Source organism: Epinephelus fuscoguttatus, linkage group LG22, assembly GCF_011397635.1.
Source record: "Epinephelus fuscoguttatus linkage group LG22, E.fuscoguttatus.final_Chr_v1".
NCBI classification, from domain to species: domain Eukaryota; kingdom Metazoa; phylum Chordata; class Actinopteri; order Perciformes; family Serranidae; genus Epinephelus; species Epinephelus fuscoguttatus.
This window is the reverse complement of record NC_064773.1, coordinates 15,493,787-15,511,185: the sequence shown is the minus strand read 5'-3', so window position 1 is coordinate 15,511,185 and position 17,399 is coordinate 15,493,787. Positions and strand designations below refer to the sequence as shown.

The 17,399-nt window shown below is 41.6% G+C and overlaps 1 protein-coding gene across 1 annotated transcript in view; it reads left to right on the top strand.

Moving 5' to 3' along the window:
• exoc4 (exocyst complex component 4) overlaps window positions 1–17,399 on the top strand; it is a 195,062-nt gene that overhangs the window by 56,089 nt on the left and 121,574 nt on the right. The window contains exon 11 of the mRNA XM_049566575.1: window positions 14,465–14,561. Within this exon, the coding sequence (XP_049422532.1) occupies window positions 14,465–14,561 (97 nt within the window). The remainder of the gene's footprint in view (window positions 1–14,464; window positions 14,562–17,399) is intronic.

Sequence of the window (17,399 nt, the reverse complement as noted above, 5' to 3'; positions counted from 1 at the left end):
ACTTGGAAAATTGTCAATTAACAGATTGCGGGGTGAAAAACAAATGCAGATTCAAAAAATCAAGTTCCAGATTTTTAAAACAAATAGATTCGGTTTGCTCAAATTCAGTTGGTTAAATTCAGCTCTAAAAATTAAAGTTGGAAAAAAATAAACGGCACATTTGGGCTGTCCCGAACAGGATTAGACAGTTGTGACTGAATGTTTTGATCAGTTGAATTTGATGTTGTATTTGAATTTGAGCGACCTGAATCTGTTGTTTCTAATTCTGAAACTTCATATTTTTCAATCCAAATTTGTGAACATTGCAAATAAATTTCAAATTCAGCTTTTGAAATTGCAAATCAAGAAATTCCACATTTTAATTTCAAAGAGGTAAATTCAGAACAGGATTTAGTGGTTGGGGAAATGTAATTATGTATTTCTCTTATTTGCATTCATACTTGAGCATCACAATGTTATGTTCCGTGATGATGTATCAATTAGTCAATCAATCAGTCATTTTATTTGTCACAAGAAGTCATTTAAGCTGCAACTCCAGTGAAATGCGAAACTTTTCCTACATGGTTGGCTGCTACTTTATGATTGTCATTGGTGACGCTGACAGTGGTGTCCTAGAACATGCTCCAGACTCCATCTCTCACATCCATTTGGGCATGCATCATGGTCATTTTGAGGTCAAGATATGGAAAGAACTAAGATGGCTGCATGGTTGCTCTGTAGCCAGCTCTTAACGGGGTATATCAATGATCCATTAATCCAGATTGGTAGTTGTGTTTCAGAACACGGACCTATGAAAAAGGCAGAGTAACAAAGGGTGCACCACTAGTTCCTAAAATTAGTAAATCAGAAATTAAAAATCACAACATGTCCCCTTGCTTAGAGTATTGCATTATATTCAGTCATATCCCCTGTATTGTGATACATAACCCGAACCCTTTCAGATGAGTTCCTCTCTATTTTTATTGTAAAATCACTGACTTGCCTTTTCATTATTCTTTTTCCAATCATTCATTCTCTTCATTTGTTGTCAGAATTCAAGGATAATGGCTGTTCACACATCTTGTGGAGTGATCAATACTTGACTTCCGCTGACCTTGCAATTATGATTTATCATATTCATAAACGAGACATGGATTGAACTGAACTGTCGGTAAAAGAAGTCAATAATTATTATGGGATTATGATGCTGGAATGTCAAAGACACCTGCTTAGCCGTGATTGATGCCTCACATTTTTATTTCTTTGCCCCTCCCCTTTCTTGCTTTGTCGAGATATGATCTTTCATGCTCGTCTTTCTTTTGTGGTGTTAACTTTCTCTTGCTATTTGCTACTTGGAGATTGACATTTTAATTTGGGTGTGTTAGCGTGGGAGTCACAACATGGAAGACTCAGTAGCATCAGAAACAGATAATAAGCAAATTAAATCCTGCCACAGTCAGCAATGTGTATGTTCGTATGGACTCATCATAAGTAAATGTCAGCTGCATGATTTAAATAAATCCAATATTTATAGTTTCTCAAAGAAAGATTACAGAAAATGTGTATTAGTGCCAGTTTTTTCTCCTGAGTGCTTAGTTCTTGTATATGAGCAAAAATAATTTTACTTGATTATGGAGTTGGATTTCTTCTTTAACTGATTTATAAACTGTAAGTCCTCAGGCTATTCTAAACTCTAAATTACATCTCACGCGCTGTAAAATAAAAATGATAAACTGTTCTCAATAAACCTGTGAAGTCTCTCTTCCAAAACTTTGTGCAACAGATTGAATTCAATAGGCATAAATTATATAAAGGATGTAATATTGCGTTAACTTATAATTTGCAACCTTGTAGTAATTTTTCAGAAACTTCTGAAACGTCATCCCAGTCTCAGAGTTAATTTAGGGAAATTAACACACAGTACAGAAACCTTTTCTTTCACTTTAAGACCATAATTTCTTTCTTTGAACTGCCTTATGGCAAATGGAAGACTTAAGCTGGGCACACACTGTACAATTTGAACCTGTTCTATAAATGTTGATAAATTTAAACTCCTCCTGTACAAGTTAACTGTCTGCCATGTAAAGCCATGGATCACAATCTATGTGCGCACACTCTTCGTCAAGCCATGACCTGAGTGCTCACACTGTACATAATAAAACAGCCTGTCGGTCCCTTTGGATAGTTCTGGCTATTGACAGGTGTCAGTTAAGATTAATTTAAAAGCTCTGAGGCAGTTAAAAGCGTGTTTGTCACTGGAGGTCTGGAATGTTACACCACTTTTCTTTCATGGTTGCGATAGAAGGAGGAAGACACATCCAAGAGGCACGTGTGTTACCTTCAGATGCTCTGTTTGCAACATTGCACAGGCACAATAAGAAAAAAACTGACTCGCGGCTCCGCTTCAACTGTGCAAGAGTCTGATGACGGCCCACAAAAATGTCTGACATGTCAGAAATCCAAACATCTGACAGTCGGTCGAGAAAAGTTGATCAAGCATGATCAGTCCTCGCTCCCCACTGTACCATGGGTGTAGGTTTACTTTCAACATTATTAGGGAAACCTGTTTTATGCACCCATTTATGATGGAAATCTCTTTATTTATGTAAAGGAATACAGAAAATTTAGCCGAAAAATGACGATTCAAAATATGAAAATAGGCCATATTGGAATATAATGCAGGACGTCTCTAAGGCATTCTGTATTGCGTTCAAATATTCTCCTGTTGATCAACTCTGTTGGCTGTTATCTCTTCTTAGTCAGCACACATGCAGGCATAGATCACTTTCCCAGCTCCCTCTGTGTCTTTTTTTAGGAAAATAACCTTTTTAAATGTGCATATGGCACCGATTCACTCCCATCAAGGATAAATTCATTAATTTTAAGTAATTCATAAACCCCTGGACTTTAATTGCTCATGTTTTTCACCCAAATTTCTGCTCATTCAAAACATATTACATATATCTTTGTTCTCTGAGCAGTTGAGAATAAAGTTCTAATGTTGCATATAATATAATATAATATAATATAATATAATATAATATAATATAATATAATACATAATTTTTAAATCATAATTTTCTTTTTTTCTTAAAGATTTTTTTGGGGGCTTTTTGCCTTTAATGGACAGGACAGAGTGAAATGGGGAGAGAGAGAGAGAGAGAGAGAGTGGGGGACGACATGCAGCAGGCATCACCTCTATATATGGCACTATCCACTAAGCTACCGACACCCCTTTTGAATCACAATTTAATGAGTATAGAGTCACAGAACCCCATTTCGGACCCTCTCTGGATGAGTCTAAGCAGTTGTGAGCTGATTATTGGAGGTGGAATGCCCAAACTAACTGAAAACACTTGGGCAAACATAAAAGGTGATCTTCACGTATTGAAAAATTAAATGCACTTTCCGTTCTTGAATCACTACGAGTCATATTTTTGTGCACAAAACTTAAGAATGATGGATAATGTGAAGACGTTAGCTCAAACATTGGTAGGAACAATTCTGTAGGGACATGTCCCTATTTTCCATTTGCAAATCTACGCCCTTGCCCTGTACACTGCACGGCAAACGATGCCCCAAAGAAGCTGAAATTCAGTCTAGCTCAAAAACAAGCATCGTGTCAGAAATGAGCTCAAATCAAAAAGTGTATGCCCAGCGTAAGGAAAATTAAATTGACATGTTAATAGTCTTCTCTATATTCAGAATATAATCAGACTTACCATTTCTGTTTTTAGAAATGTCCCTCAACTGGCCATTATTCCTAGTTTACCATTACCCTGGAAGCTGAGTGACGGAGAAAAGGCCCATGTCACATCAATGACTGATGAGGACTTTCATAGTTGCCACATGTGGGTGTGTGTGTATGCTACATAAAGTATGCCTGCCAAGTTATGTCATATATGACATGTCCAACATGCTGTAATTAAATGGCACGTTGTAACCGAGTCCATGCTTGAGTTCTGTTCCCCGCAGGAATGCCACTAGAAAATGACATGTTTCCCCTTCTTGCTCCGGCCCCACGCCTTTATGAATCACTTTGTTCCAGCAGCGACATAACTGGGTTTGTAGATAAAAATGCAAGGTACCTCTGTTACCTGACAGGCTATTACTGTGAAAAGCCTTTATTTGTGTTCAGCATGAAAACAAATATGGAGCAGCTCTGCATATTGTGGAAAACAGGCACACGCACACACACACACACACACACACACACACACACGGTTTGCTGCAGATGTCCTGGCTTTCAGGAGTTATTTTGTGTGTGTTAGCTTGGGCTCATCATGTTCAATTTGCTCGTACATAGATTTCAGCAAGGTTGATTGGTTAAAACATTACAGATATGATTCCTCTCCTCCTCCAAGACGCACACACACACACACACACACACACACACACGCACACTGTACATAAACAGACACACATACGCACCTAAATGCAGTGTTGGATTCTTGTCTTCTGTGGGACCAGTGATTAAATTACAGTAGCTCTGGTGCTGATATTAGAGTGGAGCATGGAGGCAGTGTGGAAAAAGCACTGTGGCTTCTAATAATGATATCATGTTTTACTGCATTGTACCTCATTCGCCCTGTGGTTAGAAAACTGAAAGATAGAAGCATGATAATAGAAAAGACATTGCAGGCAGTTATTTAGAGACTGATATTGGAGTTGCCAGCATTTGACTCACTGTTGTTATGTCATATGTTTGTACACAACACACAAGTATTGTATAGAATCTTTTACAGGATTGATGCTAGTAGTACATTGCACTTCACCTCATTCAGCAAGTGTGGCTCTCCACTTCTAGACAAAATGGGAATCATAGATGATTGTCCAAACACATGCCAGCAACACCTGCCGGAGTAATGTGGTACAAGTACAGAAGTAAAACTGGATGTCAAGCAAAATGACTCCTGCATCAAAGGACCAGTGTGTAGTAGGGATGTCAAATGTGGTTAATTTTGGTTTCGATATCCTGACACCCGTTATCCAGTAACTAGCTGGTCTTTTTTTTTTTTTTTTCCAGGCAAAAAATTAAACAAACAAAATGACGTGAAATACAAGACAGCTTTTGTTTTAGTCCAGTGCTACGTTGACTCAGTGAGCTTTAGCACCACATTTCAAAGTTTTACCTTTTATTTATTTTCTGTTGGCTTTGCTGACAGCCAGCCAGCAAGCTGAGTCAAGATGCGGAAACATCGTGCCCACTGCCCACCCTCTGGTCTCCACTGGTTAGCTAACGTTAGCCTTAGCAGCTACATAGTGAGCGGTGCTGCTCATTTGCCAATTACTGCTGCGGAAACGTGGTGGCCACCGCCCACCTCCCCCCAGGTAGCCTGGGGTAAGCAGATATACTTTGAGCTGCAAAACCTGTTTCACATGGTTAACTGTGTTAGCATCACTAGCTGGCCTGACACTGCTAATGGTGCTATCCGAGCTAATGCCCTCAGCTGGGATTTACCATTCAAAATTGAGCCCTTTCCTCACCTGGGCAACCTGCTTGGAGACCAGACAGTAGGCACAATTTTACCACAGCAGCACTGTTGGGTCGGGAACGCGGTAGGGAATGTGCAGCGCCACAAGCTAGCTCCTATGAGCCCCAGTTTATGCACAATGCAGTAAACTGAAGAGCTGCAAAATTAGCCTATAGACTGCCATGCATAACCATTCAAAATTGCAGATACCCTTCCCCTCTACCCCCATTTTGAAGCATGTAGAAAACCTCTGGTTGCCTTCACTTCAACGTAAAAACATAGAAGGCCCTATCTAGAGCCAGCGTTTGGTTTGTCTGTTCTGGCTTACTGTCGACAATTGGCAGGCTCCGTGGAAGAGGGCCTGCTACCTGTGTTGATATGAAGGGCTCATTCTAAGTTAACAAAAACATAATTCCTAGTTTCAGGTGATTGTACACTATTGAGACAGAATTCTGAATATTATATCTCATTTCTGTCCCTAAATCGTACACACTGCTCCTTAACTAAAGCACTTCCACAATAGACACCGCATGCATATCTCATTTGGTTACTCCGTCAGTGCAATAGTGACCTTGAAACCATATAATAGTTGAGAAACGACAAAGCTGATTCTTACTGCCGAACATCAGATACGGCCAATATCTGCAAGCTGTGAGGAAACGTATTGTCACATAATCAAATGTAAAGTTTTCAGGAAGAAACTCTTTATCTCACAAAGACCTGCTGAGATAAAACGTAAACATGGCCGAAGTTAGAGCTATGAGATTTTCACATGACATCAAGATTTCGATCCTGGCGAGGTGACGCGCAGATAAGTCAGACATTAAATGCAGTGAGAAAGTGGAAGCGGAGGAGAATAGAAATGACAGTGGGGATGCAGAGGACAACAGAAGGAGAACAGAGCGAGGTTGTAGTTTACACAGTGCAGACATTTAATCAGAGAGAAAGAGCTTGGTGTATTTTCCCAACCTGAGGCTAATTTCAATCAGCATTGGTCTTGTCATTATTGGCGGCTTTGACTGTCACCTCTTTGTTTACTTTTAATCTCAGACCTGCTGATTGGGGAAGATGGAGGGATGAACAAATGAAAAAAGGGAGGGAATGAAGGGGGGAAGAAGGGCACGCAGGACATGAGGCTGCAGACGCCCTGGCACCTGTACCGTTGCAGCTTCACTGACAGCCGGGCAGATAAATGTTCAGCCTCTTGCTTTCCCAGCAGGCAACAGGTTCTTCCGGTAAAGAAGAGGGTGTGCAATGTGCTGTTAGATTCCCTGCTGGGTCCAATCAGAGATGTGATGACACTTGGTTTTCTGGGCGATTAGTTCTCTTGGTCTTTATCCACACACACACACACACACACACTGACATGCATAGACTCAATCACTCATACGGAATTCTTTGTTATGGTTGACAGATTCAAGAGACCATGACAGTAAAGAGTGTTTTTAAGCCCTTGATGATTAAAGTGAGCACAGTGATGCTTCAATAGAGTGCTTGAATTTGGTGATGTAGGGACCACATGCACCATGTGACGCAGCTGATATTTAAGCTTCCTCCATTTTGTATTCTCCGGTTTTTGATTCGATGGTCTACTTATTTGTTCCAGGCTGAAACAACTCAAAAATTATCAGATAAGTTGACGGAAAATTTGCTACGTAAAGTCAAGGTGTCTGGGAGGTACAGTCTACTGATTTTGGTGTTCTTCCGACTTCCTCCAGTGTCGACTATTTTATGGGCAGCAGAAAGTGATTGTGACATTGACCAACAAAAACCAGGGGCTGCTTGCACAAAACACCTTAAATTTGTCCCTTAAGTATGACACTTAAGGCTTAAATGGAACACCTGGCCAATAACTGACTGGAAACATCCCATTGCACAAAAACCGCAGAGCAATCAATAATTGTAAAGAGACTGTAAGGGTGCAGCTTTGGAAAATTGAGTGATCTAGAACCAGACAGTCACAATCATAGATTGACTTGCGGTTAAATTTATAGCACAAAATCATTTGGTCATCATTAAGCATGTCCATTGTGTTCTCCTGGTTGTAGAACACACTTCTCAGGAAGCCTTATTTTTCTCATTTATCTCCATAAAGTCAGCCATGTTGCAGTTAAGCTGAAGACAGAGGTACTTAATGTTTTTGTCCTTACTTTTGCTACTAAGGTCTAACGTTTGAACAAACTTGAAGCAATTCCTTAAGTACAAGTCCAAGATAATGAGAAAAACTTCCTTAAGTAAACATTTTGAGGAAACCTTAAGAAGACTTTGTGATCCCGATTTTACCTCAAGGAAACCTTAACTTGGACTTTTAGGAAAATCTTAAATTAAGGTGCATTGTGCGACTGGCCCATGGCTATTTTAAGAGCACTTTATTCAGAAATTAAGATGCATCTACAGAGGTGGGTTCAAAACGTGTACACACTGCTTGTGACACACACACAGAGACATGCGGGTCGCAGATGGGTGAAATGACACATCATTAATGAGTAAATACGTATATTCTCAAAAATATGAATAAAGCAGAGAGCAAAGCTGCAGGCTCCCCTGTAAGAGAGACGCTGTACGCATTTACACACGAGGAACAGCTCAACTGATTATTTCAGAGTCTAAAAGTTTAGACCTCGTAACTATAGTTTTTAGTCTTCCTATTTGACCACAGGTATATGTCTAAGGTGGCAATCTGAATCACTTGCAAGAGCCTGCTTTCTCTACAGGCCCCTCCACCCCAGGGGCCCCAGTGCAACCACACTGCCTGCACTGTCTATATTTACGCCCCTGGGGATGACACTCTGGTTGGCTGAATTCTTGTTATGCCCAAGACACACCTATGATTATGCCGTGATTACCCTGATTATGCACCGTTTAACGAGTGGGTTTGCACATAACTTACATTCCCTTGTGCCATGCACTTTAGACCATGTGCTATAGATCGTTTAGATAAAGTCCTAAGTCTTGTTTCTGTCAAAAGGAAAACCTTGAATGTTACCAACTTTTGGAAATCTGTATAAAGCTTCCAACATGGCCACCACTTGCCAACAGATTGAAACTGAACTGTCATCACTGAAGTTTTAGGGGTAAATGACGCACGTTTCCAGCTGTTCAAAGAGTTCTTCCCCCACAAAATGTCCCTTACCGAGGATGGCTCTTCCTCACGTCTCAAAAGAGGCATTCTGCACAATTAATATTCATCCTGCTTCTGGAGTGCATTGTTGTCATACCACCACTGGCAGATGTGCATTCATTAAACTCAAGACCACGGAGACACATTTAATTATTAATCCAACTCAATTTACACCTGAATTTATTTATACTATTATTTATTTATACCGTTTATTCTCGGCTAAGGGCTGGATTTGGTCTCATGGTTGGCGGAGCAGCCGATACCATCCCCTCAAATTAATTTTAATAATAGAAGGCTCTCATTAAGACCCAATCAGACATGAAGACAGTCTGAGTGGAATGGGATGCCCGAAATTGACCAGAGAGTCATACATTATTGACACGCAGATCTTTCTTATTAGATCAGCAGGTTTCAACTCTGTGAATATGCAGCCGGCTGCCAGGCTGATTCTTTCACAAGCATACACACACACACACACACACACACACACACACAGTTAAATTGTATCTGAGTTGTACACAGTGAATATTACCTGAATTGATCACTCCCAAACTAATTTTCATAGCATTACAGCTACAGACAAATGAGGCCATTGAGGTTGAAAATTGGATTATTCTATATGTTGCTTTCTGTTTGCACAATTTAGCATGAAATGTGCAGCGCTGGCCAACGCTACGGATTAGGGACCTCAATCACAGGAAGAGCGCTGCCTCCCTCTGCTTGTTTTTATAGGCCAGCAATTACTGTACATCCCGTGGAGAGTTGCAGATACTGCAGAATACTACCTGTCAAATTTCTACATGGTGTTAAATTCTGCTTGTGCTGTTTTGACCAGCGCAGCCAATTGTTGTCGCTTTTGTGAGCCTCCATTGTGTTTGTTGGGGACGTGATTGTGAGTCAGTCACACAGTCGCCCTCCTGCCAGTCCCAATCAGAGTCTAGCCAGAGCGATCATAGGCATCTTTGATCCTCTTGAGTTGACATGAACACAGACCCAGCTTGGCACACTGGCTATAAAGGAGAGATTACAGCTGTGATCACATGCATGCATGGCTGTTGTATTCAGACACATGAACAAACAGAACTTAAGCACTTTAAGGAGTTTATGCCAACTGGACTATTATTAGTATTTTAAAGGCCAGTAATACTTTATGTACTGTACAGTATAGTATAAAAATACTCATAATGTCTATATTGTATTTAAGAATGATTGTTATGGGTATATTTACATGATGGTAACCTAACTTGTCAATTTAACTTTTCCAAAAACATTTATTTAGACATGCGAAATATAAAACATATAAACATGTTAACTCAGTTTTAGAATTTTATTAGGAGAGCAATGATAATAACAAGCAAACTTAAAGAGCTATCACATTTTAAAAACAGTGGTTAGGAAGTGTGGTACTGGTTAAAATGTAAAGTCATAAAAGGTGAGGCATGTTTATTTTTTATTGCACATTTCACACAGCTCAAGGAAGGTAATAAGGAACATAATGAAGTGCACACAGGCAGGAAGAGTAAAAGAGTATCACATAAACAAATAAAACAGTAGTGAAAATAAAAATGAATAAACTTATAATAAAAAAAAACACCAAAAAAAAATTAAAGTACAATTTAAGTTGTTTTAAAAGCAGTTACATTAGGTGCAGATCAGAATTTTGGAAGGAAAAAAAAATCAAGAAAAAGCCATAGCAAACAGTTTTGAGATTCTTTAAAATATTTGTATATTGAATTGTTGTCAGGCAGCATTGTGGTTTAGTGGTTAGCAGTGACGTCTCACAGCAAGAGGGATCCTGGTACAATCCTAGGAGGGAGCCCTTCTGTGCAGAGTTCGCATGTTCTCCCCGTGTCAGCATGGGTATTCTCCAGGTACTCCAGCTTCCTCCCACAGTCCAAAGACATGCAGGTTAACTGGTGACTCTAAATTGTCCGTAGGTGTGAATGTGAGTGCGAATGGCTGTGTCAGCCCTGTGACAGTCTGGCGACCTGTCCAGGGTGAACCCCACCTCTCACCCAATGTCAGCGGGGACAGGCTCCAGCCCCCTGACACTCAAGAGGATAAGCGCTTACGAAAATGGATGGATGGATGAATTGTTATCTATTGCTATATATGTGCTAGTACATGCTAGGGTTGGCGACCAACCATTTCAACAATTTCCAAAACTTGACATGTTTGCGAGTCACTTGTCATCCATTCAGAATGGAGCTGCAGCACACTTTTGGACTGCTACCCACCAGTTGGGAACCACTACTGTAACGTATCTCTTCAAGTTAAATCCATTTTGGCAAGTGTCAGTTCTTGAGTGCTCATCTGGGTGACAACGCAGGATTAAGACAAGAGGCGGAATTTGCTGCGAAACACTACCAAGGCAGGAAGCCAGTCATGGAGCTCTGAGGCCGGCAACGGAGCTTTGTGGAGCCGCAGGTTCAACTTCAGACAAGAAACAAAAGCGCTCCAAAGCCGGGAAGTTGGCCAGAGAGCTCCACTGCCGCTCTGTCTGCTTCCCAGCAAGCAAAAACTATCCGTGCATTGGTGTTGAAGTCTGTGTCACCCCTGCATCTTGTCCAGAACTTACATTTTTGTCATTAAGCAGAGTACTGAGAAATGATACTGTTGGGTATCAGTACCAAATTCCAAGTACCAGAATCAGTTCAAGTATTGGTTCACATGTAAATGGTATCCAACTCTAGCACACACACACCCTCAGGCAGGGAATCATGAGCATTTGGACTAGTTCCTGTCCTAGCTCTCCTTTTTTCCATACAGACTCACACATTTAGATTGTGGACATAAAACAGATTCAAACCACTTGTAAATTAGGGATTATGACTGTTCCTTCGCCCGCCTGTCTGGATTTCCCCATCTCGCTCTCTCTGGCACACTCGCAGATGCATACAGAAACACTCCGGTCCCAGGAGACGCTGGAGTGTGTTAAAGAAGGCATCACACGTTCGTTCTCTCCCCTGCCTAAATCTGGGCAGGGCCGGAATTCATCACAGGATCAAACCAGTTTCTCATCAAACCCAGGAAAGTGTAGCTAATGCAATTTCACTAAGTCACTGCCCGACTTGATTACATGTGGGCTGGGGAGCGCATGCTAAGGCGCCGCAGGGGGCTGGATGGGTGTCACTGTGTGAGTGCATGTCAACATCTGTGTAGTTTAGGTGGATCCATTTGTTTCATGCTCTGTGTCACAAGTGTGTGTGTATGTGCTTGTTTTGTACCGTATGCGTATACATATGTGTACCTGTCTGTTTGCACCCCTTAAAGCTGCGGATGTTTTTATGGATAGAAGTTGTGTGTCATGGCCATGTGTGTTGCAGACGGTGCAGTGGTCCTCGAGGGGGATTTCAGGCAGATTTGGCCACATTAGAATGTGTTGCTTCTTCCTTTCCAGCTTTCAGTTGCCGTCCCACTGAGCACCACACCTCCACACACACCCCTCTCTCCACTAATCCTGGATCAGACCACACACCAAGGGGACTGAAATGCGCAGACGCTCATCCAAACAACACTAACGAATCCTCGAGCACACACATGCAAACACACAAGCTCTCGCAAACAAAAAATGGCACTTTTTACACATTATGTGGAGAGACGGCTGGCAGCAGTTTGGTGGCATCCTGACCTGAAACCGGAGCCACCCTGTCACGTCTAGACAACTCTGAAGAATCCCATGCATATTAATGCTGGCCTATTTAATATTCATCAGTGCTATGCCCTGTTGGCAGCTGGTCCCAGACCCCATGGATCAATGAGGTCTCTTCCTCGCTCCTTTGTCTGACACGGATGCAGATGTTTAGAGCATGAAATTAAATTGGTCACTGTCATTGGGAAGACATACATGCTAGTCAATTTGGTGCGTGTGTGTGTGTAGTTTCCGGTTCGATGCGGCTCTTGGAGCAGACAGGTGACGCTAACATCCTCAGAGTCTGTGACATGTTAATGTTATTCATGGGAACTTGAGTGTTTGCAAGTTGATGACAAGGAAACAAAAGTTTAGCCAGCTCTTTCCGTGTTGACGCGCAGCGAGAGAGATAGAGACGGAGAACGTGAGGCAGAGAGGGAGGATGAGCAGGAGAGTGCGTTGGCGGCAGCTTTGTTTAGGAGCCTGTAATTGAGTCTTAATTGAATTGGCACCAAAGGAAGGATGAATGGATGGAGAGATGGAGAAAGAGAGTTTGAGTGAATTGGACCTCATCTCTGTCTCCACTTAGCAACGCGAACGTGGGCTCACTGCGCAGGCGAATTTCATGGCAACAGATCAGAATCAGAAACCCCTTGATTTGAAAGTTTTGGTTGGATTGAAAGCTTCCCTTGTCATTTTAATGAAAATACGGGGAGTGTTGTCTCCCATACTTCTTCAAATGAAACTTGTTCCATTAGAAATGTATTATGGAGCCCCGGCACAGGGAACAATGGGTTGATATGCATTTGAATGCAAGGCTAGGCAGGCAGCGCAGGTAATGCGGAACAGGCTTTTGCACCATGGCGAAGCGTCTTTGTGTTATATCACACAAGCTTCGCAAGGTCGTATTGGACATGGAAATGAAACAGAAGGAAACAGCAGAGCAAGGCTTTGTGCCAAGCTGAAATCTCACCATTTCAGACAGCGCACACACTGTACCCATTTCGAAACCCTATCAGAGTAGCTTGGATCACCGTCTTTTTTTTTTTTATCTCTGTCCAGTTCTTCCACTTAACTTACTCTGTACACTTGACAGAACATCACACCTCATTTCAACTGAACACACTTTAAACAGTAAAGTGCAGCATGTTGATGGTCCTAAAATTTTGAAAGCAAACTTTTTTCTTCAGGTTTCCCCAAACACAGAGATCAGTTGTTATCAGACTCCCTTGGTTTTGAATCGAGGAGGTTATTTATTGCATTGTCTGTTTTTTTTTTCCAGTCTCGTGGATGTATTGTTACAGAGTGCTTTGGGACTAAACCATAAACCTAAATCAAGAGATTTTAATGAATAATATTTTCTCTGCCGCACACAGGCAGCAATACCTCCTGCTGCTCCTCCATCTCCTATTCTTATTCTTATTCAGCAGCTTTACTTGCAAACACTGTACAAGCTTATACATCTGCACATGCATTCATGCAAAGTATTCTTTCAAAACCCTTTCTACATGCACAAACACAAAGACAGTAAATCATTTTGCTTTGCAGTTAGCTGTATTGACAACAAGCCGCAATTTCTCCCCCATCAATTATATTGATTACTTCAGGATGAGTGGAGGTAATGAGCTTGGGTGTTCTTTCTCTCCCCTATGATCTCCCCTCTTCCCCTGTCTTCAGCCCCCTCCCCTCGGTGTCTACCTCCCCCGTTCCTTTCTGAGCATGTTACATGGCAATGATTTTCTGATTAACCCTGTTAGCTTTGGGGTTCACCCACGCAGTGACGCAGGGGCATGGAGGTGTGCGGGTGTGTGGGATGCATTTAGATTTGTGAAGGAGAACTGCACTGATTGAGTGACGTGTTTATGAAGGCTGAGGTTTGTACTCCTGTACTGATTAAACATTTAATGTTTAAAATGATTAAGAATTGTTTAAGATTTAAAAAAGATATATTGATTTATAGAGGGAACATCAGTGTTGCATGATCAGAGTTATGGGTCATCTACAGAGCAGCACTCTTGGGGTTGCTCGGGATTTGGTGTTTTGTTAAAGGACACGACATGGTGATGATTAAGTTCTGAGTCGTGAGTTTGAAAGCACGTATTTAGAACCACCTTAATCCTCTAAATGTCATCCTACATATGACTCACACACACATTTTACCTACTGTGCATTTCAAGCACCTCCTGCTACAACACTGCCATGTATATATGTCTATTTTGACATGTTTGATTGAGTCAAGCCCTGTTTTCCTTGTTGTAGGTGGTGCTGATGACAACCTGATTGAAGGAGGAGAGATGAAGTTTGTGTGTAAACCGGGAGCGAGGAACATCACTGTCATCTTCCAGCCTCTTCTCAGGTACAGTGAACACCCAGCCAAAACTTTATCTGAATGTGGTTTCAAGATGTCTTTCTATTTTATTGGGAATGTGATCAGCAACACAAAACAGCAAGAAGTCTGTCGTCACTCATTTGTGATGACACACCGCCCACTGTATGAGTAAGTCCTTAAATAGAGTACTAATGTGATGATGACTGTGGACTGAGAGGAGTCACAAGGAAAGATAAATGAAGTGATGAGCAAATTGTAATGTCAAACAAGCTGTGTAATGAAGAACGAATAGGGTGCCATTACTGCAATGCAGTAAATCAGTCATGGCAATCTGACCACCCAGGATGTAGTTATACATAGGCATGTCATGATACCAGGGGTCTCATTTATAAAACAAAGCATAGGATCCATACTAAAAAAGTACATATGGACAAAAGGCAAAAATGGCGTGCACCAAAAAATATTCTACAATTTCTACAATCAGGCTTTCACCTCACCATCTGCATCGCCAATTTCCCGTCTCCAAAATGTTCGTAAGCATGGGTCAAAGTTTCTCTCATCAAGTCTTTTTTCATAGATCACAGCTTTTGCGTGGGAAGTGGCCTACGCCTCTTTCAGGCCTTGTTTTGTGCGTATAAATGAGACCCCAGAAATTTAGTCGTCGATACCAATACCCAATATGATACCAAGACATGCAGCGCTGAGCCGAGAATAGATGCTCAGCATCTCGTCACGCTGCTGGTTTTTGTATCATAGTGTACATATGTGACACTCCCATTGCAGAGAATTAAAGAAATATGCTGGCCTCAGGAAAACACACTTGTCTTTTCGAAGTCCAGACAGAGTTGTCACGTTAGCTGCACTTGTCGCTGTCTTCCACATATTCTTCTGTGCTAGTTGGTGTTCCTCTTCTTCCTTTAGCATTTTACAGCAGACAAAAATACTTGTAGGTGTATATGCTGCCTTGTCTGGTTTGGAAGAATTCCCGATATCTAGGATACCTACAGTGCTGCAGAAAAACCATACCCTGCTGTCACGTTTTCGGAATTTTGGCATCAACTTGGACTTGTTATACAGGTATATTTTGTGGACAAAAACATGACACTGTCTCTTGGCTACTACGCCAGAACTTGCTGTCTTTACTGGAACAGTTTGGGCGGATTCCATTAACTTTATGAGACACATGCGTGAAAGGGCCACTGGCATCATACTGGTCTGTCAGAGAGGGATGACCAAGCCACTCAAGACATATGACGGCTGGGACATGACTCAATACCAGTAAAATGTAAACTAATTATATTACACGGCCTCTTAGTGACCATCTATCGATTTCAACCTTTTTAATGTTTAGCGGGATACCGTAAATCAAACATGATGTAATGTACTGTACCTCCAGTTCCAAATGTTTTGTTGATACCCTCCAGGAATCGGGATCGACTACCACCCGTGTTTTTATTTCCCATTAAATTTGAGCATTGTGAAGGGTTGTCTTTGTGGTAATGTTCTGTATGTCTGGTCGTTTTCTATACAGCGCTGTGGTCCCAGGCGAGTAGTGTAAATCTAATAGTGAAGCAATTTAATTGAATTGGCCTCCATGCAGTGATACATTACCTTCTAGGATCCATTAAACAGAGATGTTTCCTACTTCTGCACGTTGCCTGGCATACATTTGTACAATTTTAACATCATGGTGCATAGTTTTAATGCACAGAGGAGGGATAAGTGCTCCTTTTTGGCAAACGCTTTGTTTATCTCTTAAATTTGTATAAGGCAGTTGGCAGTTGACAGATGATTTGACTGTAAAAGTATCTTGAACACTCAGCCAGTGGAGAGCTATAGCCTCACACAGGCCATCTGGGTAGTAACTGTATTATGAGGTAGCTAACTAGCTTAACTGTTTGGCTGTAGAACATTTAGTCTTACAGTCAGTGAATACAGGCAAACATGGAAAAGCCGAGAGAGGTGTTTGGTTAGATTTTGTATATTATACATATCCCCTGACCACTAAACAGTATGGAATCACTGAATATCTTAATTTGGTTAAGCTAGATGCACTTAATCTATCAGATGCATTTTGCTCATCACATCCCCACTAATGTAAGCTGTATTGTCAGTTGTCATGTTACCTTTTCTTTGATTGATTGATGCCCTTTGAAAGCAAAATACTGGTTTCAGAGAGTAAGGGCTGTCTATGTTTGTATGTGTGTGTGTTGACGTGTGCATGCATGTGTCTACGCATGCTTTAATGTCTTCTCCAGGTGGTTGCCTGTGTGTTTATGTCCCTTTACTGCTGCTTTGGCCCTGAGTCTTTGCTCTCAGTCTGTCTCTCTCCCTCTGTTCCACACTTTTATTCTCTCTATGACACACACACACACACACACACACTGACGTTCAACCCCTCTTCACTGTGGGTCCGGCCAAGCTCTCGTCTGAACAAATGACCAAAAATAAAACGGTGACTAGCTTTCTGCCTACCTCTCCCATGTTGTCTGTAATGGTTCATATCAATCACAGCAAACTGCCTTGCACACGGGGCCTCTCTTTTCTCTCTCTCTCTCTCCCTCCGACTTGCCCTCTCCAGACTTGTAGTGCCAATGGAGCGCTGTTTCTTGCAGATGGTTTTCTAATGGCAAAGCCCTGGCACTCCGCTGATGGATCACTACACCTCCTGCAGCCAGCCATGCAACTCATGGCATCTTTAATGACAGAAGCAGTTGGGGGCTGCAGCACAGGAAATCAGTGGTGTGTGGTGTGTGTGTGTGTGTGTGGCAATGTGTGGGCATACGAGACAACGGGGTCTTAATGTTTGATTGCAAATGGTTTCAGCACGTTGTGGTACATTTCTTTTTCATCTCCTAAATCAAG